The sequence below is a fragment of the Rhinoderma darwinii genome, unplaced genomic scaffold, assembly GCF_050947455.1.
Source record: "Rhinoderma darwinii isolate aRhiDar2 unplaced genomic scaffold, aRhiDar2.hap1 Scaffold_421, whole genome shotgun sequence".
In the NCBI taxonomy this organism is placed as follows: domain Eukaryota; kingdom Metazoa; phylum Chordata; class Amphibia; order Anura; family Rhinodermatidae; genus Rhinoderma; species Rhinoderma darwinii.
The window spans coordinates 85,874-112,419 of NW_027463762.1; the positions used below are offsets into that span (position 1 = coordinate 85,874).

At 52.7% G+C, this 26,546-nt stretch overlaps 2 protein-coding genes across 4 annotated transcripts in view; one reads left to right on the forward strand and one right to left on the reverse strand.

The window, feature by feature from the left end:
* Nucleotides 1-20,003, forward strand: part of NEK9 (NIMA related kinase 9) — a 30,381-nt gene extending 10,378 nt beyond the window's left edge. The window contains exons 8-23 of one of the 2 annotated variants that reach the window (XM_075848513.1): nucleotides 10,695-10,759; nucleotides 10,843-10,893; nucleotides 10,968-11,160; nucleotides 11,237-11,381; nucleotides 11,464-11,664; nucleotides 11,741-11,787; nucleotides 14,105-14,260; nucleotides 14,340-14,448; nucleotides 14,525-14,686; nucleotides 14,760-14,930; nucleotides 15,018-15,077; nucleotides 15,172-15,353; nucleotides 15,485-15,619; nucleotides 16,168-16,326; nucleotides 16,405-16,458; nucleotides 19,601-20,003. In XM_075848513.1, coding sequence (XP_075704628.1) covers nucleotides 10,695-10,759; nucleotides 10,843-10,893; nucleotides 10,968-11,160; nucleotides 11,237-11,381; nucleotides 11,464-11,664; nucleotides 11,741-11,787; nucleotides 14,105-14,260; nucleotides 14,340-14,448; nucleotides 14,525-14,686; nucleotides 14,760-14,930; nucleotides 15,018-15,077; nucleotides 15,172-15,353; nucleotides 15,485-15,619; nucleotides 16,168-16,326; nucleotides 16,405-16,458; nucleotides 19,601-19,732 — 2,022 coding nt within the window. In that variant the 3' untranslated portion in view covers nucleotides 19,733-20,003. The remainder of the gene's footprint in view (nucleotides 1-10,694; nucleotides 10,760-10,842; nucleotides 10,894-10,967; nucleotides 11,161-11,236; nucleotides 11,382-11,463; nucleotides 11,665-11,740; nucleotides 11,788-14,104; nucleotides 14,261-14,339; nucleotides 14,449-14,524; nucleotides 14,687-14,759; nucleotides 14,931-15,017; nucleotides 15,078-15,171; nucleotides 15,354-15,484; nucleotides 15,620-16,167; nucleotides 16,327-16,404; nucleotides 16,459-19,600) is intronic. The other variant, XM_075848514.1, reaches the window with a different exon arrangement.
* Nucleotides 19,539-26,546, reverse strand: part of LOC142710028 (uncharacterized) — a 29,994-nt gene continuing 22,986 nt past the window's right edge. For both annotated transcript variants that reach the window (XM_075848515.1, XM_075848516.1), the window contains exon 4: nucleotides 19,539-19,753. The gene's annotated coding sequence lies outside the window, so the exon portion shown is untranslated. The remainder of the gene's footprint in view (nucleotides 19,754-26,546) is intronic.

Consider the following 26,546-nt stretch of genomic DNA (forward strand, 5'->3'; position numbering starts at 1 on the left):
GTGAGTGTGTATTCCCAGGAGCTGATAGATGTAGTGCGGCTGTGTGTGCAGCAGTTGAGTGTGTATTCCCAGGAGCTGATAGATGTAGTGCGGCTGTGTGTGCAGCAGGTGAGTGTGTATTCCCAGGAGCTGATAGATGTAGTGCGGCTGTGTCTGCAGCAGGTGAGTGTGTACTCCCAGGAGCTGATAGATGTAGTGCGGCTGTGTCTGCAGCAGGTGAGTGTGTACTCCCAGGAGCTGATAGATGTAGTGCGGCTGTGTCTGCAGCAGGTGAGTGTGTACTCCCAGGAGCTGATAGATGTAGTGCGGCTGTGTCTGCAGCAGGTGAGTGTATACTCCCAGGAGCTGATAGATGTAGTGCGGCTGTGTCTGCAGCAGGTGAGTGTATACTCCCAGGAGCTGATAGATGTAGTGCGGCTGTGTCTGCAGCAGGTGAGTGTATACTCCCAGGAGCTGATAGATGTAGTGCGGCTGTGTCTGCAGCAGGTGAGTGTGTACTCCCAGGAGCTGATAGATGTAGTTCGGCTGTGTCTGTAGCAGGTGAGTGTATACTCCCAGGAGCTGATAGATGTAGTGCGGCTGTGTCTGCAGCAGGTGAGTGTATACTCCCAGGAGCTGATATATGTAGTGCGGCTGTGTGTGCAGCAGGTGAGTGTATACTCCCAGGAGCTGATAGATGTAGTGCGGCTGTGTCTGCAGCAGGTGAATGTGTACTCCCAGGAGCTGATAGATGTAGTGCGGCTGTGTCTGCAGCAGGTGAGTGTGTACTCCCAGGAGCTGATAGATGTAGTGCGGCTGTGTCTGCAGCAGGTGAGTGTGTACTCCCAGGAGCTGATAGATGTAGTGCGGCTGTGTGTGCAGCAGGTGAGTGTATACTCCCAGGAGTTGATAGATGTAGTGCGTCTGTGTCTGCAGCAGGTGAGTGTATACTCCCAGGAGCTGATAGATGTAGTGCGGCTGTGTCTGCAGCAGGTGAGTGTATACTCCCAGGAGCTGATAGATGTAGTGCGGCTGTGTCTGCAGCAGGTGAGTGTGTACTCCCAGGAGCTGATAGATGTAGTGCGGCTGTTTCTGCAGCAGGTGAGTGTGTATTCCCAGGAGCTGATAGATGTAGTGCGGCTGTGTGTGCAGCAGGTGAGTGTGTATTCCCAGGAGCTGATAGATGTAGTGCGGCTGTGTGTGCAGCAGGTGAGTGTGTATTCCCAGGAGCTGATAGATGTAGTGCGGCTGTGTGTGCAGCAGGTGAGTGTATACTCCCAGGAGCTGATAGATGTAGTGCGGCTGTGTCTGCAGCAGGTGAGTGTGTACTCCCAGGAGCTGATAGATGTAGTGCGGCTGTGTCTGCAGTAGGTGAGTGTGTACTCCCAGGAGCTGATAGATGTAGTGCGGCTGTGTCTGCAGCAGGTGAGTGTGTACTCCCAGGAGCTGATAGATGTAGTGCGGCTGTGTCTGCAGCAGGTGAGTGTGTACTCCCAGGAGCTGATAGATGTAGTGCGGCTGTGTCTGCAGCAGGTGAGTGTATACTCCCAGGAGCTGATAGATGTAGTGCGGCTGTGTCTGCAGCAGGTGAGTGTATACTCCCAGGAGCTGATAGATGTAGTGCGGCTGTGTCTGCAGCAGGTGAGTGTATACTCCCAGGAGCTGATAGATGTAGTGCGGCTGTGTCTGCAGCAGGTGAGTGTGTATTCCCAGGAGCTGATAGATGTAGTGCGGCTGTGTCTGCAGCAGGTGAGTGTATACTCCCAGGAGCTGATAGATGTAGTGCGGCTGTGTCTGCAGCAGGTGAGTGTATACTCCCAGGAGCTGATAGATGTAGTGCGGCTGTGTGTGCAGCAGGTGAGTGTGTACTCCCAGGAGCTGATAGATGTAGTGCGGCTGTGTCTGCAGCAGGTGAGTGTGTACTCCCAGGAGCTGATAGATGTAGTGCGGCAGTGTCTGCAGCAGGTGAGTTTGTACTCCCAGGAGCTGATAGATGTAGTTCGGCTGTGTCTGTAGCAGGTGAGTGTATACACCCAGGAGCTGATAGATGTAGTGTGGCTGTGTCTGCAGCAGGTGAGTGTATACTCCCAGGAGCTGATAGATGTAGTGCGGCTGTGTGTGCAGCAGGTGAGTGTATACTCCCAGGACCTGATAGATGTAGTGCGGCTGTGTCTGCAGCAGGTGAGTGTGTACTCCCAGGAGCTGATAGATGTAGTGCGGCTGTGTCTGCAGCAGGTGAGTGTGTACTCCCAGGAGCTGATAGATGTAGTGCGGCTGTGTGTGCAGCAGGTGAGTGTGTACTCCCAGGAGCTGATAGATGTAGTGCGGCTGTGTGTGCAGCAAGTGAGTGTATACTCCCAGGAGCTGATAGATGTAGTGCGGCTGTGTCTGCAGCAGGTGAGTGTGTACTCCCAGGAGCTGATAGATGTAGTGCGGCTGTGTGTGCAGCAAGTGAGTGTATACTCCCAGGAGCTGATAGATGTAGTGCGGCAGTGTCTGCAGCAGGTGAGTTTGTACTCCCAGGAGCTGATAGATGTAGTGCGGCTGTGTCTTCAGCAGGTGAATGTATACTCCCAGGAGCTGATAGATGTAGTGCGGCTGTGTGTGCAGCAGGTGAGTGTATACTCCCAGGAGCTGATAGATGTAGTGCGGCTGTGTGTGCAGCAGGTGAGTGTATACTCCCAGGAGCTGATAGATGTAGTGCGGCTGTGTCTACAACAGGTGAGTGTATACTCCCAGGAGCTGATAGATGTAGTGCGGCTGTGTCTGCAGCAGGTGAGTGTGTACTCCCAGGAGCTGATAGATGTAGTGCGGCTGTGTCTGCAGCAGGTGAGTGTGTACTCCCAGGAGCTGATCGATGTAGTGCGGCTGTGTGTGCAGCAGGTGAGTGTGTACTCCCAGGAGCTGATAGTTGTAGTGCGGCTGTGTCTGCAGCAGGTGAGTGTGTACTCCCAGGAGCTGATAGATGTAGTGCGGCTGTGTCTGCAGCAGGTGAGTGTGTACTCCCAGGAGCTGATAGATGTAGTGCGGCTGTGTGTGAAGCAGGTGAGTGTATACTCCCAGGAGCTGATAGATGTAGTGCGGCTGTGTCTGCAGCAGGTGAGTGTATACTCCCAGGAGCTGATAGATGTAGCGCGGCTGTGTCTGCAGCAGGTGAGTGTATACTCCCAGGAGCTGATAGATGTAGCGCGGCTGTGTGTGCAGCAGGTGAGTGTATACTCCCAGGAGCTGATAGATGTAGTGCGGCTGTGTCTGTAGCAGGTGAGTGTATACTCCCAGGAGCTGATAGATGTAGTGCGGCTGTGTCTGCAGCAGGTGAGTGTATACTCCCAGGAGCTGATAGATGTAGTGCGGCTGTGTGTGCAGCAGGTGAGTGTATACTCCCAGGAGCTGATAGATGTAGTGCGGCTGTGTCTGCAGCAGGTGAGTGTATACTCCCAGGAGCTGATAGATGTAGTGCGGCTGTGTCTGCAGCAGGTGAGTGTGTATTCCCAGGAGCTGATAGATGTAGTGCGGCTGTGTCTGCAGCAGGTGAGTGTATACTCCCAGGAGCTGATAGATGTAGTGCGGCTGTGTCTGCAGCAGGTGAGTGTATACTCCCAGGAGCTGATAGATGTAGTGCGGCTGTGTGTGCAGCAGGTGAGTGTGTACTCCCAGGAGCTGATAGATGTAGTGCGGCTGTGTCTGCAGCAGGTGAGTGTGTACTCCCAGGAGCTGATAGATGTAGTGCGGCAGTGTCTGCAGCAGGTGAGTTTGTACTCCCAGGAGCTGATAGATGTAGTTCGGCTGTGTCTGTAGCAGGTGAGTGTATACACCCAGGAGCTGATAGATGTAGTGTGGCTGTGTCTGCAGCAGGTGAGTGTATACTCCCAGGAGCTGATAGATGTAGTGCGGCTGTGTGTGCAGCAGGTGAGTGTATACTCCCAGGACCTGATAGATGTAGTGCGGCTGTGTCTGCAGCAGGTGAGTGTGTACTCCCAGGAGCTGATAGATGTAGTGCGGCTGTGTCTGCAGCAGGTGAGTGTGTACTCCCAGGAGCTGATAGATGTAGTGCGGCTGTGTGTGCAGCAGGTGAGTGTGTACTCCCAGGAGCTGATAGATGTAGTGCGGCTGTGTGTGCAGCAAGTGAGTGTATACTCCCAGGAGCTGATAGATGTAGTGCGGCTGTGTCTGCAGCAGGTGAGTGTGTACTCCCAGGAGCTGATAGATGTAGTGCGGCTGTGTGTGCAGCAAGTGAGTGTATACTCCCAGGAGCTGATAGATGTAGTGCGGCAGTGTCTGCAGCAGGTGAGTTTGTACTCCCAGGAGCTGATAGATGTAGTGCGGCTGTGTCTTCAGCAGGTGAATGTATACTCCCAGGAGCTGATAGATGTAGTGCGGCTGTGTGTGCAGCAGGTGAGTGTATACTCCCAGGAGCTGATAGATGTAGTGCGGCTGTGTGTGCAGCAGGTGAGTGTATACTCCCAGGAGCTGATAGATGTAGTGCGGCTGTGTCTACAACAGGTGAGTGTATACTCCCAGGAGCTGATAGATGTAGTGCGGCTGTGTCTGCAGCAGGTGAGTGTGTACTCCCAGGAGCTGATAGATGTAGTGCGGCTGTGTCTGCAGCAGGTGAGTGTGTACTCCCAGGAGCTGATCGATGTAGTGCGGCTGTGTGTGCAGCAGGTGAGTGTGTACTCCCAGGAGCTGATAGTTGTAGTGCGGCTGTGTCTGCAGCAGGTGAGTGTGTACTCCCAGGAGCTGATAGATGTAGTGCGGCTGTGTCTGCAGCAGGTGAGTGTGTACTCCCAGGAGCTGATAGATGTAGTGCGGCTGTGTGTGAAGCAGGTGAGTGTATACTCCCAGGAGCTGATAGATGTAGTGCGGCTGTGTCTGCAGCAGGTGAGTGTATACTCCCAGGAGCTGATAGATGTAGCGCGGCTGTGTCTGCAGCAGGTGAGTGTATACTCCCAGGAGCTGATAGATGTAGCGCGGCTGTGTGTGCAGCAGGTGAGTGTATACTCCCAGGAGCTGATAGATGTAGTGCGGCTGTGTCTGTAGCAGGTGAGTGTATACTCCCAGGAGCTGATAGATGTAGTGCGGCTGTGTCTGCAGCAGGTGAGTGTATACTCCCAGGAGCTGATAGATGTAGTGCGGCTGTGTGTGCAGCAGGTGAGTGTATACTCCCAGGAGCTGATAGATGTAGTGCGGCTGTGTCTGCAGCAGGTGAATGTGTACTCCCAGGAGCTGATAGATGTAGTGCGGCTGTGTCTGCAGCAGGTGAGTGTGTACTCCCAGGAGCTGATAGATGTAGTGCGGCTGTGTCTGCAGCAGGTGAGTGTGTACTCCCAGGAGCTGATAGATGTAGTGCGGCTGTGTGTGCAGCAGGTGAGTGTATACTCCCAGGAGCTGATAGATGTAGTGCGTCTGTGTCTGCAGCAGGTGAGTGTATACTCCCAGGAGCTGATAGATGTAGTGCGGCTGTGTGTGCAGCAGGTGAGTGTATACTCCCAGGAGCTGATAGATGTAGTGCGGCTGTGTCTGCAGCAGGTGAGTGTGTACTCCCAGGAGCTGATGGATGTAGTGCGGCTGTGTCTGCAGCAGGTGAGTGTGTACTCCCAGGAGCTGATAGTTGTAGTGCGTCTGTGTCTGCAGCAGGTGAGTGTATACTCCCAGGAGCTGATAGATGTAGTGCGGCTGTGTCTGCAGCAGGTGAGTGTATACTCCCAGGAGCTGATAGATGTAGTGCGGCTGTGTCTGCAGCAGGTGAGTGTATACTCCCAGGAGCTGATAGATGTAGTGCGGCTGTGTCTGCAGCAGGTGAGTGTATACTCCCAGGAGCTGATAGATGTAGCGCGGCTCTGTGTGCAGCAGGTGAGTGTGTATTCCCAGGAGCTGATAGATGTAGTGCGGCTGTGTGTGCAGCAGGTGAGTGTATACTCCCAGGAGCTGATAGATGTAGTGCGGCTGTGTCTGCAGCAGGTGAGTGTGTACTCCCAGGAGCTGATAGATGTAGTGCGGCTGTGTCTGCAGCAGGTGAGTGTGTACTCCCAGGAGCTGATAGATGTAGTGCGGCTGTGTGTGCAGCAGGTGAGTGTGTACTCCCAGGAGCTGATAGATGTAGTGCGGCTGTGTGTGCAGCAAGTGAGTGTATACTCCCAGGAGCTGATAGATGTAGCGCGGCTGTGTCTGCAGCAGGTGAGTGTGTACTCCCAGGAGCTGATAGATGTAGCGCGGCTGTCTGCAGCAGGTGAGTGTATACTCCCAGGAGCTGATAGATGTAGCGCGGCTATGTCTGCAGCAGGTGAGTGTGTACTCCCAGGAGCTGATAGATGTAGTGCGGCTGTGTCTGCAGCAGGTGAGTGTGTACTCCCAGGAGCTGATAGATGTAGTGCGGCTGTGTTTGCAGCAGGTGAGTGTGTACTCCCAGGAGCTGATAGATGTAGTGCGGCTGTGTGTGCAGCAGGTGAGTGTATACTCCCAGGAGCTGAGAGATGTAGTGCGGCTGTGTCGGCAGCAGGTGAGTGTGTATTCCCAGGAGCTGATAGATGTAGTGCGGCTGTGTCTGCAGCAGGTGAATGTATACTCCCATGAGCTGATAGTTGGAGTGCGGCTGTGTCTGCAGCAGGTGAGTGTATACTCCCAGGAGCTGATAGATGTAGTGCGGCTGTGTGTGCAGCAGGTGAGTGTGTACTCCCAGGAGCTGATAGATGTAGTGCGGCTGTGTGTGCAGCAGGTGAGTGTATACTCCCAGGAGCTGATAGATGTAGTGCGGCTGTGTCTGCAGCAGGTGAGTGTGTATTCCCAGGAGCTGATATATGTAGTGCGGCTATGTCTGCAGCAGGTGAGTGTATACTCCCAGGAGCTGATAGTTGGAGTGCGGCTGTGTCTGCAGCAGGTGAGTGTATACTCCCAGGAGCTGATAGATGTAGTGCGGCTGTGTGTGCAGCAGGTGAGTGTGTACTCCCAGGAGCTGATGGATGTAGTGCGGCTGTGTGTGCAGCAGGTGAGTGTGTACTCCCAGGAGCTGATAGATGTAGTGCGGCTGTGTGTGCAGCAGGTGAGTGTATACTCCCAGGAGCTGATAGATGTAGTGCGGCTGTGTGTGCAGCAGGTGAGTGTATACTCCCAGGAGCTAATTGATGTAGTGCGGCAGTGTCTGCAGCAGGTGAGTGTGTACTCCCAGGGGCTGATAGATGTAGTGCGGCTGTGTCTGCAGCAGGTGAGTGTATACTCCCAGGAGCTGATAGTTGGAGTGCGGCTGTGTCTGCAGCAGGTGAGTGTATACTCCCAGGAGCTGATAGATGTAGTGCGGCTGTGTGTGCAGCAGGTGAGTGTATACTCCCTGGAGCTGATAGATGTAGTGCGGCTGTGTGTGCAGCAGGTGAGTGTGTACTCCCAGGAGCTGATAGATATAGTGCGGCTGTGTGTGCAGCAGGTGAGTGTATACTCCCAGGAGCTGATAGTTGGAGTGCGGCTGTGTCTGCAGCAGGTGAGTGTGTATTCCCAGGAGCTGATAGATGTAGTGCGGCTGTGTCTGCAGCAGGTGAGTGTGTATTCCCAGGAGCTGATAGATGTAGTGCGGCTGTGTCTGCAGCAGGTGAGTGTGTACTCCCAGGAGCTGATAGATGTAGTGCGGCTGTGTGTGCAGCAGGTGAGTGTATACTCCCAGGAGCTGATAGATGTAGTGCGGCTGTGTCTGCAGCAGGTGAGTGTATACTCCCAGGAGCTGATAGATGTAGTGCGGCTGTGTGTGCAGCAGGTGAGTGTATACTCCCAGGAGCTGATAGATGTAGTGCGGCTGTGTCTGCAGCAGGTGAGTGTGTACTCCCAGGAGCTGATATATGTAGTGCGGCTATGTCTGCAGCAGGTGAGTGTATACTCCCAGGAGCTGATAGTTGGAGTGCGGCTGTGTCTGCAGCAGGTGAGTGTATACTCCCAGGAGCTGATAGTTGGAGTGCGGCTGTGTGTGCAGCAGGTGAGTGTATACTCCCAGGAGCTGATAGTTGGATTGCGGCTGTGTGTGCAGCAGGTGAGTGTATACTCCCAGGAGCTGATAGATGTAGTGCGGTTGTGTCTGCAGCAGGTGAGTGTGTACTCCCAGGAGCTGATAGTTGGAGTGCGGCTATGTCTGCAGCAGGTGAGTGTATACTCCCAGGAGCTGATAGTTGGAGTGCGGCTGTGTCTGCAGCAGGTGAGTGTATACTCCCAGGAGCTGATAGTTGGAGTGCGGCTGTGTGTGCAGCAGGTGAGTGTATACTCCCAGGAGCTGATAGATGTAGTGCGGCTGTGTCTGCAGCAGGTGAGTGTGTACTCCCAGGAGCTGATATATGTAGTGCGGCTATGTCTGCAGCAGGTGAGTGTATACTCCCAGGAGCTGATAGATGTAGTGCGGCTGTGTCTGCAGCAGGTGAGTGTATACTCCCAGGAGCTGATATATGTAGTGCGGCTGTGTGTGCAGCAGGTGAGTGTATACTCCCAGGAGCTGATAGTTGGAGTGCGGCTGTGTCTGCAGCAGGTGAGTGTGTACTTCCAGGAGCTGATAGTTGGAGTGCGGCTGTGTCTGCAGCAGGTGAGTGTGTACTCCCAGGAGCTGATAGATGTAGTGCGGCTGTGTCTGCAGCAGGTGAGTGTGTACTCCCAGGAGCTGATAGATGTAGTGCGGCTGTGTCTGCAGCAGGTGAGTGTATACTCCCAGGAGCTGATAGTTGGAGTGCGGCTGTGTCTGCAGCAGGTGAGTGTATACTCCCAGGAGCTGATAGTTGGAGTGCGGCTGTGTCTGCAGCAGGTGAGTGTATACTCCCAGGAGCTGATAGTTGGAGTGCGGCTGTGTCTGCAGCAGGTGAGTGTATACTCCCAGGAGCTGATAGTTGGAGTGCAGCTGTGTCTGCAGCAGGTGAGTGTGTACTCCCAGGAGCTGATAGTTGGAGTGCGGCTGTGTCTGCAGCAGGTGAGTGTATACTCCCAGGAGCTGATAGATGTAGTGCGGCTGTGTGTGCAGCAGGTGAGTGTATACTCCCAGGAGCTGATAGATGTAGTGCAGCAGTGTCTGCAGCAGGTGAGTGTGTACTCCCAGGAGCTGATATATGTAGTGCGGCTATGTCTGCAGCAGGTGAGTGTGTACTCCCAGGAGCTGATATATGTAGTGCGGCTGTGTGTGCAGCAGGTGAGTGTATACTCCCAGGAGCTGATAGATGTAGTGCAGCAGTGTGTGCAGCAGGTGAGTGTGTATTCCCAGGAGCTGATAGATGTAGTGCGGCTGTGTCTGCAGCAGGTGAGTGTATACTCCCAGGAGCTGATAGATGTAGTGCGGCAGTGTCTGCAGCAGGTGAGTGTATACTCCCAGGAGCTGATAGTTGGAGTGCGGCTGTGTGTGCAGCAGGTGAGTGTATACTCCCAGGAGCTGATAGATGTAGTGCGGCTGTGTCTGCAGCAGGTGAGTGTGTACTCCCAGGAGCTGATATATGTAGTGCGGCTATGTCTGCAGCAGGTGAGTGTATACTCCCAGGAGCTGATAGATGTAGTGCGGCTGTGTCTGCAGCAGGTGAGTGTATACTCCTAGGAGCTGATATATGTAGTGCGGCTGTGTGTGCAGCAGGTGAGTGTATACTCCCAGGAGCTGATAGTTGGAGTGCGGCTGTGTCTGCAGCAGGTGAGTGTATACTCCCAGGAGCTGATAGTTGGAGTGCGGCTGTGTCTGCAGCAGGTGAGTGTGTACTCCCAGGAGCTGATAGATGTAGTGCGGCTGTGTCTGCAGCAGGTGAGTGTGTACTCCCAGGAGCTGATAGATGTAGTGCGGCTGTGTCTGCAGCAGGTGAGTGTATACTCCCAGGAGCTGATAGTTGGAGTGCGGCTGTGTCTGCAGCAGGTGAGTGTATACTCCCAGGAGCTGATAGTTGGAGTGCGGCTGTGTCTGCAGCAGGTGAGTGTATACTCCCAGGAGCTGATAGTTGGAGTGCGGCTGTGTCTGCAGCAGGTGAGTGTATACTCCCAGGAGCTGATAGTTGGAGTGCGGCTGTGTCTGCAGCAGGTGAGTGTATACTCCCAGGAGCTGATAGTTGGAGTGCAGCTGTGTCTGCAGCAGGTGAGTGTGTACTCCCAGGAGCTGATAGTTGGAGTGCGGCTGTGTCTGCAGCAGGTGAGTGTATGCTCCCAGGAGCTGATAGATGTAGTGCGGCTGTGTGTGCAGCAGGTGAGTGTATACTCCCAGGAGCTGATAGATGTAGTGCAGCAGTGTCTGCAGCAGGTGAGTGTGTACTCCCAGGAGCTGATATATGTAGTGCGGCTATGTCTGCAGCAGGTGAGTGTGTACTCCCAGGAGCTGATATATGTAGTGCGGCTGTGTGTGCAGCAGGTGAGTGTATACTCCCAGGAGCTGATAGATGTAGTGCAGCAGTGTGTGCAGCAGGTGAGTGTGTATTCCCAGGAGCTGATAGATGTAGTGCGGCTGTGTCTGCAGCAGGTGAGTGTATACTCCCAGGAGCTGATAGATGTAGTGCGGCTGTGTCTGCAGCAGGTGAGTGTGTACTCCCAGGGGCTGATAGATGTAGTGCGGCTGTGTCTGCAGCAGGTGAGTGTATACTCCCAGGAGCTGATAGATGTAGTGCGGCTGTGTCTGCAGCAGGTGAGTGTATACTCCCAGGAGCTGATAGTTGGAGTGCGGCTGTGTGTTTGCTCCCTTATACAGTGTATTGTTGGGCAGATCTACATCATGTTGTCTTTGCTTTGTCCTTCAGGACCCAGAGAAGAGGCCCAGTGCAGATGAGATTTTGACGCGGCCGTTACTGAGTCGTAGGAGGAGGTAAGTATAGCTGTGTATTTCGGGGCAGGAATTGTATGTACAGGATTATGAGATTTAGCAGATGTCCAATGATTCCTCTACAGAGATATGGAAGATCAAGTGTCTCTCCTCAACAAATCCAGCAAGAGACCCAGGTGAGGAGAGCGGGATTGTGTCTGTCACCCACACACATGAGCTGTCACTTATTGTGTCTTCTGTTCGTACCCAGGCCTGGCACTGTCAGCGATGCCCCTGTGGCGGTGGTCACATCACGGAGCAGCGAGGTTTACGTGTGGGGGGGTGGAAAATCCACACCCCAGAAGTTAGATGTGTTTAAGGGAGGGTGGCGAGCGCGGCAGGTCTGTGCTGGAGACGCTCATTTTGCAGTGGTGACCGTGGAGAAGGAGCTGTACACGTGGGTGGTGAGTGTCAAAAGAGAAGAACCCCACCAGCTGCAATGTTTGCTTGAACCTCACTACATTTCCCCTCACTCACCAGAATATGCAGGGAGGGTCAAAGCTGCACGGCCAACTGGGACATGGGGACCGCGCCTCGTACCGACAACCAAAGCATGTGGAGAAGCTGCAGGGCAAAACTGTGCAGCAAGTCAGCTGTGGCGGGGATTTTACCATGTGCATTACAGGTGGGTGTGGAGAGTATGGCTGGCGGCTGCGTGTAAAGCGCCGGCTGATGGAGCTGATTGGCTGTGTGTTCCCGCTGTGCAGATGAGGGTCAGCTCTACTCCTTTGGCTCTGATTACTATGGCTGCCTCGGAGTGGGTCAGAGCCTGGGCTCCGAGGTCCTTGAACCCATTCTGGTGGATTTCTTCCTGAATGAACCCATTGAACAGGTGTCCTGTGGTGACAGTCACGTCATGGTTCTGACTCGCAGCAGGTGTGTGTACTCGTGGGGCTGCGGAGAGTACGGTACGTTTGCCCAGTTGTCTTCACTTCACCCTGATGGTCGGAGAATACGGCTGTGACGGCTGTTTCTTCTGTGCAGGGCGCTTGGGCCTGGATTCGGAGGACGATGTCTGCACTCCCCAGAAGGTGACTATCTGGCCTCTGCTGTCTCTGTCTGGTGGGATCCACTGTGACATGTTTCCTTTCCTGTCCCGGTCTCTGTCTGGTGGGATCCGCTGTGACATGTTTCCTCTCCTGTCCCTGTCTCTGTCTGGTGGATCCGCTGTGACATTTTTCCTCTGCTGTCCCTGTCTCTGTCTGGTGGATCCGCTGTGACATCTTTCCTCTCCTGTCTCTGTCTGGTGGATCCGCTGTGACAAGTTTCCTCTCCTGTCCCTGTCTAAGTCTGGTGGATCCGCTGTGACATTTTTCCTCTGCTGTCCCTGTCTCTGTCTGGTGGGATCCGCTGTGACATGTTTCCTCTCCCTTCCCTGTCTGGTGGGATCCACTGTGACATGTTTCCTCTCCTGTCCCTGTCTCTGTCTGGTGGATCCGCTGTGACATGTTTCCTCTGCTGTCCCTGTCTCTGTCTGGTGGGATCCGCTGTGACATGTTTCCTCTCCTGGCCCTGTCTCTGGTGGATCCGCTGTGACATGTTTCCTCTGCTGTCCCTGTCTCTGTCTGGTGGGATCCTCTGTGACATGTTTCCTCTGCTGTCCCTGTCTCTGTCTGGTGGGATCCGCTGTGACATGTTTCCTCTGCTGTCCCTGTCTCTGTCTAGTGGGATCCGCTGTGACATGTTTCCTCTCCTGTCCCTGTCTGGTGGGATCCGCTGTGACATGTTTCCTCTCCTGTCTCTGTCTGGTGGATCCGCTGTGACATGTTTCCTCTGCTGTCCCTGTCTCTGTCTGATGGATCCGCTGTGACGTTTCCTCTCCTGTCCCTGTCTGGTGGATCCGCTGTGACATGTTTCCTCTGCTGTCCCTGTCTCTGTCTGGTGGATCCGCTGTGACATGTCTCCTCTGCTGTCCCTGTCTCTGTCTGGTGGATCCGCTGTGACATGTTTCCTCTGCTGTCCCTGTCTCTGTCTGGTGGGATCCGCTGTGACATGTTTCCTCTGCTGTCTCTGTCTAGTGGGATCCGCTGTGACATGTTTCCTCTCCTGTCCCTGTCTCTGTCTGGTGGGATCCGCTGTGACATGTTTCCTCTCCTGGCCCTGTCTCTGTCTGGTGGGATCCACTGTGACATGTTTCCTCTCCCGTCTCTGTCTGGTGGGATCCGCTGTGACATGTTTCCTCTCCTGTCTCTGTCTGGTGGGATCCGCTGTGACATGTTTCCTCTCCTGTCCCTGTCTGGTGGGATCCGCTGTGACATGTTTCATCTCCTGTCTCTGTCTGGTGGGATCCGTTGTGACATGTTTCCTCTCCTGTCCCTGTCTGGTGGGATCCGCTGTGACATGTTTCATCTCCTGTCTCTGTCTGGTGGATCCGCTGTGACATGTTTCCTCTCCTGGCCCTGTCTCTGTCTGGTGGGATCCGCTGTGACATGTTTCCTCTCTTGTCTCTGTCTGGTGGATCCGCTGTGACATCTTTTCTCTCCTGTCTCTGTCTGTTGGATCCGCTGTGACATCTTTCCTCTCCTGTCTCTGTCTCTGTCTGGTGGATCCGCTGTGACATCTTTCCTCTCCTGTCCCTGTCTGGTGGATCCGCTGTGACATGTTTCCTCTCCTGTCCCTGTCTCTGTCTGGTGGATCCGCTGTGACATGTTTCCTCTCCTGTCCCTGTCTCTGTCTGGTGGATCCGATGTGACATGTTTCCTCTCCTGTCCCTGTCTGGTGGATCCGCTGTGACGTTTCCTCTCCTGTCCCTGTCTGGTGGATCCGCTGTGACATGTTTCCTCTCCTGTCCCTGTCTGGTGGATCCGATGTGACATGTTTCCTCTCCTGTCCCTGTCTCTGTCTGGTGGATCCGCTGTGACATGTTTCCTCTCCTGTCCCTGTCTGGTGGATCCGCTGTGACATGTCTCCTCTGCTGTCCCTGTCTGGTGGATCCGCTGTGACGTTTCCTCTCCTGTCCCTGTCTCTGTCTGGTGGATCCGCTGTGACATGTTTCCTCTCCTGTCCCTGTCTGGTGGATCCGCTGTGACATGTCTCCTCTGCTGTCCCTGTCTGGTGGATCCGCTGTGACCTGTTTCCTCTGCTGTCCCTCTCTCTGTCTGGTGGGATCCGCTGTGACATGTTTCCTCTGCTGTCCCTGTCTCTGTCTGGTGGATCCGATGTGACATGTTTCCTCTCCTGTCCCTGTCTGGTGGATCCGCTGTGACGTTTCCTCTTTTGTCCCTGTCTGGTGGATCCGCTGTGACATGTCTCCTCTGCTGTCCCTGTCTCTGTCTGGTGGATCCACTGTGACGTTTCCTCTCCTGTCCCTGTCTGGTGGATCCGCTGTGACATGTTTCCTCTCGTCAGGTGGAGGTGCAGCGCGGCCTGTGCATCGTGAGCGTCAGCTGTGGCTCGGACGGCAGCTTCCTGCTGACTCAGTCTGGTAAAGTTCTTGCCTGTGGCTTCAATGAACACAACAAGCTGGGATTAAATCAGTGCACTGCGGGGATTATTAACCACGAGGTGAGTAGGCGAGCACCTTGTGTCTGTACACAGCAGCCTTTCTGTTGCTCTGTGTTATGGAGCCAGTCTTTGTCTTTAGGCTTATCGTGAAGTCCCTTACACCACTTCTCTGACTCTCGCCAAGCAACTCTCCTTCTATAAAGTGCGCAGCATCTCACCCGGGAAGACGCATACAGCCGCCATTGATGGTGAGGAGCGGCCACAAGTGCCACGCGCCTTCCATCCGTGTGGCCTGTGCTCTGATTTGTGCCGTCTGTTTTTTAGAACGTGGTCGTCTTTTGACATTTGGGTGTAACAAGTGTGGTCAGTTAGGTGTGGGAGACTATCGGAAGCATCTGGGCATCAATCTTCTGGGTGGACCTCTTGGGGGAAAGCAGGTCATTCGCGTGTCCTGCGGGGACGAGTTCACCATCGCAGCCACGGATGGTGAGCGAATGAGCACGGGGGAGGGGAGCAGGGTGAAGGACACAGAACAATCGTCTCTTTGCTTTTCCCTCAGACAATCACATTTTTGCGTGGGGAAACGGGGGAAATGGCCGTCTTGCTATGACACCAAATGAGCGACCTCAAGGCTCTGACATCTGCACCTCCTGGCCACGGCCAATTTTTGGCTCCTTGCATCATGTGACTGATCTCTCGTGCCGCGGCTGGCACACCATCCTTATTGTGGGTGAGTGGTCTGCCATCTTGTCGCAGTTCTGGCCGCGTCGCTGCTCGTGGTCACAGATTTCTTATACTCGTTTATATTTTTTGACAGAGAAAGTTCTGAACTCAAAAACAATTCGCTCTAATAGCAGTGGTCTCTCTATCGGAACGCGTGAGTGTCCGGGGAGGACGGGGCTGGCCTGTTGGGGGGGGGGGGGATCTGTAGAAATGGCAGACGAGTACATTGAATCCTTTTCACCCCACAGTTGCGCAGAGCTGCTCGTCACGAGGCTCCGGCGCAGGAGTGGAGGGGGACAGCGCCAGCGAGTCCATAACTTCTGAACCCAGCGATGGCTTCCGTGGGACTATGGAGGCACGACCAGAGACCAGCCCGTTTAATACCACGGGGGATGTGGAGAGCAGTGCGTGCCCCAGCTGGCTGCGACAGGTAATAGACTGGGTTGCCCGGTATTGTAAGTAGTCGCTGCCCAGAGAGTCGTGAACGTGTCAGGGCGGCAGCGCTTGTTTCACATCAGACCTCGTACTTACTGATCATTGTCTGTCTAATAATCACTTCAGGAGCTGGAAGAGGCCGAGTTCATCCCGATGCCTGAGACGCCGTCCTGTCAGAGTATCGAGCTCCCGCAGGACGTGCCTCCGCCATTAGAAGAGCTGCACACGACCCCACCAGACACTGCAGCGCTGGTCCTGGAGGTAATGGGGTCATGTGATGGGGGGGGAGGTGGGTGGTCCTGCAGGTAATGGGGTCATGTGATGGGTGGGTGGTCCTGCAGGTAATGGGGTCATGTGATGGGGGGGTGGTCCTGCAGGTAATGGGGTCATGTGATGGGGGGGTGGTCCTGGAGGTAATGGGGTCATGTGATGGGGGGGTGGTCCTGGAGGTAATGGGGTCATGTGATGGGGGGTGGTCCTGCAGGTAATGGGGTCATGTGATGGGGGGGGGTGGTCCTGCAGGTAATGGGGTCATGTGATGGGGGGGGGGTGGTCCTGCAGGTAATGGGGTCATGTGATGGGGGGGGGGTGGTCCTGCAGGTAATGGGGTCATGTGATGGGGGGGTGGTCCTGCAGGTAATGGGGTCATGTGATGGGGGGGTGGTCCTGCAGGTAATGGGGTCATGTGACGGGGGGGCGGTGTCCTGCAGGTAATGGGGTCATGTGACAGGGGGGTGGTCCTGCAGGTAATGGGGTCATGTGACGGGGGGCGTGTCATGACTGCATTATAACCCCCATCTTTGCATTAGTCGCAGGCCTGTGTTTGCAGCTCTCTGCAGGAAGAGGTGAAGAGGCTGCAGGGATTGGTGGCCTCCTGTGTGAGCGAGCAGGAGGGTCTGCACAGAGAGAACGCCCGGTTGAGGGCGCTGGTTCAGGAGCTGGAGGAGAAGCTGCAGGCGGCGGTGCAGGTGGGTATGAAATGCTGTACGATTCCGCGGAGCTCACACTCTGCGTCCTGGGAATGTGACGTCCGCTTTGTCTTCCAGCAGGGTCAGACGGTCACTAAACAAGGGGAGACCATCCAGGTGCTGCAGAGACAGGTAATGCCCCCCTGATAAGTGATCCCCCTATAGTTTACATCTCCATGAAGCGCTGAGACATGGCACTGTGTGGCGCCTCGTGCAGGGTCCGGGGTCGTGCAGGGTCTGGGGTCGTGCAGGGTCTGGGGTCGTGCAGGTTCCGGGGTCGTGCAGGGTCCGGGGTCGTGCAGGGTCCGGGGTCGTGCAGGGTCCGGGGTCGTGCAGGGTCCGGTGTCGTCCAGGGTCGTGCAGGGTCCAGGATCGTGCAGGGTCCGGTGTCGAGCAGGGTCCGGGGTCGCGCAGGGTCCGGTGTCGAGCAGGGTCCAGGGTCGTGCAGGGTCCGGGGTCGTGCAGGGTCCGGGGTCGTGCAGGGTCCGGGGTTGCGGATTCTGATGGATGGAAAAGATTTCGTCAGTCACAAATGACCCTTCTATCAGAGATTAGGGTCGGAGTTCTTCAGATGTTGCGGTGTAGTTTGTACGGTTGGTGCGCTCCTGTTCGGGTCGGCGCGCGGGACGGATGAACTCCGCACATCGTTGTACGGGACATTTATTCCTTTGAGGGATCGGCTTGATTACGCAATGTTTTCTGCGTCTTCTACGCGGCGGGCGGTGCATTTCGGCAGCGTGGTCGCTGTTTGGCGTGTGCGGTGCGTGTTTTTATATTGCACGGCCTCTGGTTCAGCCTTCGGGTATATAAGATCTTTTCTCACCTTGGTCTGTTCGTTTTACATTGTTTTTGTGCGAGAACCCCGACTTGTATGTAGAATTGAATGCATTGAAAATGATTTCCTTTTATCCAGAGAAATGCGGCTGCTCCGGTCGTTGCGTGCAGGAAATGCGGCTGCTCCGGTCGTTGCGTGCAGGAAATGCGGCTGCTCCGGTCGTTGCGTGCAGGAAATGCGGCTGCTCCGTCCTGCAGAAGTTTATGAGCTTTGGTTGTTCAGGAGGCGTTGTGCGCGGCGAGGCCTGTGTAGAACGTGCTACGTGGCCTGTTACACTGTGCCACGGCTCTGCTGTCAGAAGATTTACAGTGAAGGAAATAAGTATTTGATCCCTTGCTGATGTTGTAAGTTTGCCCGCTGTCAAAGTCATGAACAGTCTAGAATTTTTAGGCTAGGTTAATTTTACCAGTGAGAGATAGATTATATATATAAAAAAAAATAAAGAAAATCACATTGTCAAAATTACATATATTTATTTGCATTGTGCACAGAGAAATAAGTATGTGACCCCCTACCAACCATTAAGAGTTCAGCCTCCTCCAGACCAGTTACTGCTCCAAATCACCTTGGTGCCGGCATTATAGACAGCTCTTACATGGTCACCTGTATAACAGACTCCTGTCCACAGACTCGATGATCAGTCTGACTCTAACCTCTACAACATGGGCAAGACCAAAGAGCTTTCTAAGGATGTCAGGGACAAGATCATAGACCTGCACAAGGCTGGAATGGGCTACAAAACCATAAGTAAGACGCTGGGTGAGAAGGAGACAACTGTTGGTGCAATAGTAAGAAAATGGAAGACATACAAAATGACTGTCAATCGACATCGATCTGGGGCTCCATGCAAAATCTCACCTCGTGGGGTATCCTTGATCCTGAGGAAGGTGAGAGCTCAGCCGAAAACGACACGGGGGGGAACTTGTTAATGATCTCAAGGCAGCTGGGACCACAGTCACCAAGAAAACCATTGGTAACACATTACGCCGTAATGGATTAAAATCCTGCAGTGCCCGCAAGGTCCCCCTGCTCAAGAAGGCACATGTACAGGCCCGTCTGACGTCTGCAAATGAACATCTGGATGATTGTGAGAGTGATTGGGAGAAGGTGCTGTGGTCAGATGAGACTAAAATTGGGCTCTTTGGCATTAACTCAACTCGCCGTGTTTGGAGGAAGAGAAATGCTGCCTATGACCCAAAGAACACCGTCCCCACTGTCAAGCATGGAGGTGGAAACATTATGTTTTGGGGGTGTTTCTCTGCTAAGGGCACAGGACTACTTCACCGCATCAATGGGAGAATGGATGGAGCCATGTACCGTCAAATCCTGAGTGACAACCTGCTTCCCTCCACCAGGACATTAAAAATGGCTCGTGGCTGGGTCTTCCATCACGCCAATGACCAGAAACATACAGCCAAGGCAACAAAAGAGTGGCTCAAAAAGAAGCACATTAAGGTCATGGAGTGGCCTAGCCAGTCTCCAGACCTTAATCCCATCGAAAACTTATGGAGGGAGCTGAAGATCCGAGTTGCCAAGCGACAGCCTCGAAATCTTAATGATTTACAGATGATCTGCAAAGAGGAGTGGGCCAAAATTCCATCTAACATGTGTGCAAACCTCATCATCAACTACTAAAAACGTCTGACTGCTGTGCTTGCCAACAAGGGTTTTGCCACCAAGTATTAAGTCTTGTTTGCCAAAGGGATCAAATACTTATTTCTCTGTGCACAATGCAAATAAATATATATCATTTTGACAATGTGATCTTCTGTTTTTTTATATATAATCTATCTCTCACTGGTAAAATTAACCTAGCCTAAAAATTCTAGACTGTTCATGACTTTGACAGTGGGCAAACGTACAAAATCAGCAAGGGATCAAATACTTATTTCCTTCACTGTAGCTACGGGGGTTAGAGTGATTCTTTATTGTGCCATTTATTGCTCCCAGAGGTGCAAAATGTCCAAAAAGTGCTGGCAACGAAACGGTTAAAGGGGTTTTCCCGTCTTAGAACGTTCTGGGGAGCGCTGGGACCTGCCGTAGAATAATAGTGGGGTCCGACCTCCTGAGAACAAAAGGGACCTAATATCAGCCGCTCCTCTTATAATGCTGCTGTACTGTTACGGTGTTTATATATGGACAGCGCTATAGGGTTCTTGCGACGGTTCCTATACATTGGGAGATGTAGGTCCTGGTGATATTTCGTGGCTCCGTACAGGACGGCAGCTGCAGCAATGAACGGCCCGGCCCGCATCGCTGGATTTATCATCTGTTTATTTCTGGATCCCCCCCCCCCACCAAAGATCAGTGGCTCCTCTGATGGGATCCATACAAGGTGCTGCTGCTCTCTGGAGTCACGAGGTCTACACAACCAATCACCAGTCAGACTAAGACTTTATTAGAATGACACAGCGTGACCCTCCCCTCTTCTCCCTGCAGGTGGCGCTCTGTATGAAGGTGACGTCCTCGGCTGGTGGCAGCGCAGAGACCTCCAGAGAAGACTGTGACGAGGGCTCGTGGTGCTTCCTGGGTACAGACCCCTGCCGCTCGGCTTCTGGGACCACCATGTGATTTATGGACCTCATCCAGTTCCTGTCACGAATAGAAAGACTTGTCAGTGCCTTATATGAGCACAGTGCCCCCTATGTGTCGTGTCATGAAGAGCAGCTGGGGGGGGACTGGACAGTTCTGCACGACCACATTTTATTTTGCCAAAGATGTACAGGCCGCAAGTGAATGTGGGGCACAGCGCCACCGCCTGTCCCCTTAGTGTACTACAGTATTCAGTCAATGCTTCCAGCCCCTTCTCACTAAATGTGAAATAAAACTGTGTGAAGCCGAAGTCTCTGCCCACGTGATCTACTGCCGCGGGAAAGTAAGTACACCCCGCCCATATCTGCACCAGTCACACGGGATATAGAGGAGGTGCGGGATCCGTCATCCCCCCCCCGCAGCATCTGAATGGGGTTTACACTCCGGAACCCCCCCATGTCTTTCTTACCATTCCTGAGAGGAGTGACTGGGATGTTGAGAGTCATTGTCATGTTATAATATTCTGATGGATGGGGTCCCATTATTCTCCAGCCATCCAAGAGTCCGCTAAAACATCTCCACCTTTCTTTACACTGCAGGTGTCTGGCTTCTGTTGGTGAAGTGCTGTCTGTGGTTCTCACATTCCTACTGGTCCTGTGACCACATAACTATCTCCACCACCATGCTTTACACTGCAGGTATCAAAAATGCTTATGTCTGGAGTAAATAATGGTGCGGTGTCCCAGCTGCTGATGGATGATCCTGACGTGTGATGCGGCGGCCTCAGGACCCTCAGACGGCTTCCAGCATATTCCGGGGCTGATCTTGGACGGTCTGGAGAGGGTTGACGTTGTGTGACGTCTCCTTCACTTGTAGATGATCTTCCGGACAGTGGAAGGATCGGGGACAAATGTCTGGTATCTTTATAAATCATCATCAGCCTCCAGAACCTCCTGTGTGAAGCCTCAGAGATCGGGGTGGATCCAGGTCCGGAGATCGCGAACATCTCACCAGCCACACATCCCCCAGGATCCTCCCCGAGCAGATCACTGATGTAGTGGTGGGATCGCACTAGTCCTGCTGAGTGAGCGGTTCACAGATGTAGTGGTGCCGAGTGAGCGGTTCACAGATGTAGTGGTGCCGAGTGAGCGGTTCACAGATGTAGTGGTGCTGAGTGAGCGGTTCACAGATGTAGTGGTGCTGAGTGAGCGGTTCACAGATGTAGTGGTGCTGAGTGAGCGGTTCACAGATGTAGTGGTGCTGAGTGAGCGGTTCACAGATGTAGTGGTGCTGAGTGAGCGGTTCACAGATGTAGTGGTGCTGAGTGAGCGGTTCACAGATGTAGTGGTGCCGAGTGAGCGGTTCACAGATGTAGTGGTGCCGAGTGAGCGGTTCACAGATGTAGTGGTGCTGAGTGAGCGGTTCACAGATGTAGTGGTGCTGAGTGAGCGGTTCACAGATGTAGTGGTGCTGAGTGAGCGGTTCACAGATGTAGTGGTGCTGAGTGAGCGGTTCACAGATGTAGTGGTGCTGAGTGAGCGGTTCACAGATGTAGTGGTGCTGAGTGAGCGGTTCACAGATGTAGTGGTGCTGAGTGAGCGGTTCACAGATGTAGTGGTGCTGAGTGAGCGGTTCACAGATGTAGTGGTGCTGAGTGAGCGGTTCACAGATGTAGTGGTGCTGAGTGAGCGGTTCACAGATGTAGTGGTGCTGAGTGAGCGGTTCACAGATGTAGTGGTGCTGAGTGAGCGGTTCACAGATGTAGTGGTGCTGAGTGAGCGGTTCACAGATGTAGTGGTGCTGAGTGAGCGGTTCACAGATGTAGTGGTGCTGAGTGAGCGGTTCACAGATGTAGTGGTGCTGAGTGAGCGGTTCACAGATGTAGTGGTGCTGAGTGAGCGGTTCACAGATGTAGTGGTGCTGAGTGAGCGGTTCACAGATGTAGTGGTAATGAGTGAGCGGTTCACAGATCGGCAGCTTTGGAGGAAATGTTACTTGTTTTTATAGGTTGGAACGTGCGCCGGACAGCAGTTTTTACATGAATGGTTCGGTCCCGGTTACAATATTCAGGGGACAGAAGAGCAACAAGATTTAAACAATTTGTAAATCAACCACTGATATGTGAGATTGGACGAGCCGCACATCATCATCACACTGATCACACATCACACACATCTCACATCACACTGGTCACACATCACACTGGTCACACATCACACTGGTCACACATCACACTGGTCACACATCACACTGGTCACACATCACACTGGTCACACATCACACTGGTCACACATCACACTGGTCACACATCACACTGGTCACACTGGTCACACATCACACTGGTCACACATCACACGGATCACACATCACACTGGTCACACATCACACTGGTCACACGTCACACATCACACTGATCACACATCACACTGGTCACACGTCACACATCACACTGATCACACATCACACTGATCACACATCACACTGATCACACATCACACTGGTCACACGTCACACATCACACTGATCACACATCACACTGATCACACATCACACTGGTCACACATCTCACTGGTCACACATCTCACTGGTCACACTGATCACACATCACACTGATCACACTGGTCACACATCACACTGATCACACATCACACTGGTCACACGTCACACTGGTCACACGTCACACACATCACACTGATCACACATCACACACATCACACGGATCACACATCACACTGGTCACACATCACACTGATCACACTGGTCACACATCACACTGATCACACACATCTCACATCACACTGATCACACATCACACTGATCACACATCACACTGATCACACATCACACTGGTCACACTGGTCACACATCACACTGGTCACACTGATCACACATCACACTGGTCACACATCACACTGGTCACACATCACACATCACACTGATCACACATCTCACTGGTCACACATCACACTGGTCACACATCACACGTCACACATCACACTGATCACACATCACACTGATCACACATCACACTGATCACACGGATCACACATCACACTGATCACACATCTCACTGATCACACATCACACACATCACACTGATCACACTGATCACACATCACACTGGTCACACATCTCACTGGTCACACATCACACTGGTCACACATCACACTGATCACACATCTCACTGGTCACACATCACACTGATCACACATCACACTGGTCACACATCACACTGATCACACATCTCACTGGTCACACATCACACTGGTCACACATCACACTGATCACACATCACACTGGTCACACATCACACTGGTCACACATCACACTGATCACACATCACACTGGTCACACATCACACTGGTCACACATCACACATCACACTGATCACACATCACACTGATCACACATCACACTGGTCACACATCACACTGGTCACACATCACACTGATCACACGGATCACACTGGTCACACATCACACGGATCACACTGGTCACACATCACACTGGTCACACATCACACTGGTCACACATCACACTGATCACACATCACACTGGTCACACATCACACGGATCACACATCACACGGGTCACACATCACACTGGTCACACATCACACTGATCACACATCACACTGGTCACACATCACACGGATCACACATCACACTGGTCACACATCTCACTGGTCACACATCACACTGGTCACACATCACACTGGTCACACATCACACTGATCACACATCACACTGGTCACACATCACACGGATCACACATCACACGGGTCACACATCACACTGGTCACACATCACACTGATCACACATCACACTGGTCACACATCACACGGATCACACATCACACTGGTCACACATCACACTGGTCACACATCACACTGATCACACATCACACTGATCACACATCACACTGGTCACACATCACACTTCACACTGGTCACACATCACACTGATCACACATCACACTGGTCACACATCACACTGATCACACATCACACATCACACTGGTCACACATCACACTGATCACACATCTCACTGGTCACACATCACACCGGTCACACATCACACCGGTCACACATCACACCGATCACACATCACACGGATCACACTGATCACACTGATCACACATCACACTGGTCACACATCACACTGGTCACACATCACATGGATCACACATCACACTGGTCACACGTCACACTGATCACACTGGTCACACATCACACATCACACGTCACACTGGTCACACGTCACACTGGTCACACATCACACTGGTCACACATCACACTGGTCACACATCACACTGATCACACATCACATGGATCACACTGATCATACGGATCACACTGATCACACATCACACTGGTCACACATCACACTGGTCACACATCACACTGGTCACACATCACACTGGTCACACATCACACTGGTCACACGTCACACTGATCACACATCACACTGGTCACACTTCACATGGATCACACTAGTCACACATCACACTGATCACACATCACACTGGTCACACATCACACTGATCACACGTCACACATCACACATCACACGTCACACATCACACTGGTCACACGTCACACTGATCACACGTCACACTGATCACACGTCACACTGATCACACGTCACACTGATCACACGTCACACTGGTCACACATCACATGGATCACACTGGTCACACATCACACTGGTCACACATCACACTGATCACACATCACACTGATCACACATCACACTGATCACACATCACACTGATCACACATCACACTGATCACACGTCACACTGATCACACGTCACACTGATCACACTGGTCACACGTCACACTGGTCACACATCACACTGGTCACACATCTCACTGGTCACACATCACACTGATCACACATCACACTGATCACACATCACACTGATCACACATCACACTGGTCACACATCACACTGATCACACATCTCACTGGTCACACATCACACTGGTCACACATCACACTGATCACACATCACACTGATCACACATCACACTGATCACACATCACACTGGTCACACATCACACTGGTCACACATCACACTGATCACACGTCACACTGATCACACGTCACACTGATCACACGTCACACTGATCACACGTCACACTGATCACACATCACACTAGTCACACTGATCACACTGGTCACACATCACACTGGTCACACGTCACACTGATCACACGTCACACTGATCACACGTCACACTGATCACACGTCACACTGATCACACGTCACACTGATCACACATCACACTGGTCACACATCACACTGATCACACATCACACTGATCACACATCTCACTGATCACACATCACACTGGTCACACATCTCACTGATCACACATCACACTGGTCACACATCACACTGGTCACACATCACACTGATCACACATCACACTGGTCACACATCACACTGATCACACATCACACTGATCACACATCACACTGATCACACGTCACACATCACACATCACACTGGTCACACGTCACACTGGTCACACATCACACTGGTCACACATCTCACTGGTCACACATCACACTGATCACACATCACACTGATCACACATCACACTGGTCACACATCACACTGATCACACATCTCACTGGTCACACATCACACATCACACTGATCACACATCACACTGGTCACACATCACACATCTCACTGGTCACACATCACACTGGTCACACATCACACTGATCACACATCACACGTCACACATCACACTGATCACACATCACACTGATCACACATCACACTGGTCACACATCACACGTCACACATCACACTGATCACACATCACACTGGTCACACATCACATGGATCACACATCACACTGGTCACACATCACACATCACACTGGTCACACATCACACATCACACGTCACACATCACACTGATCACACATCACACTGGTCACACATCACACTGATCACACATCACACGTCACACTGATCACACATCACACTGGTCACACATCACACTGATCACACATCACACTGATCACACGTCACACTGATCACACGTCACACTGGTCACACGTCACACTGGTCACACATCTCACTGGTCACACATCACACTGGTCACACATCTCACTGGTCACACATCACACTGGTCACACATCACACTGGTCACACATCACACTGGTCACACATCACACTGGTCACACTGATCACACATCACACTGATCACACATCACAATGATCACACATCACACTGATCACACGTCACACATCACACTGATCACACATCACACTGGTCACACATCACACTGATCACACATCACACATCACACTGATCACACATCTCACTGGTCACACATCACACTGGTCACACATCACACTGGTCACACGTCACACATCACACTGATCACACATCTCACTGGTCACACATCACACTGGTCACACATCACACGTCACACTGATCACACTGGTCACACATCACACATCACACTGATCACACATCACACTGATCACACATCACACTGGTCACACATCACACTGGTCACACATCACACTGGTCACACATCTCACTGGTCACACATCTCACTGGTCACACATCACACTGGTCACACATCACACTGATCACACATCACACTGGTCACACATCTCACTGGTCACACATCTCACTGGTCACACATCTCACTGGTCACACATCTCACTGGTCACACATCTCACTGGTCACACATCACACTGGTCACACATCACACTGATCACACATCACACTGATCACACATCACACTGATCACACATCACACTGATCACACTGGTCACACATCACACTGATCACACATCACACGTCACACATCACAC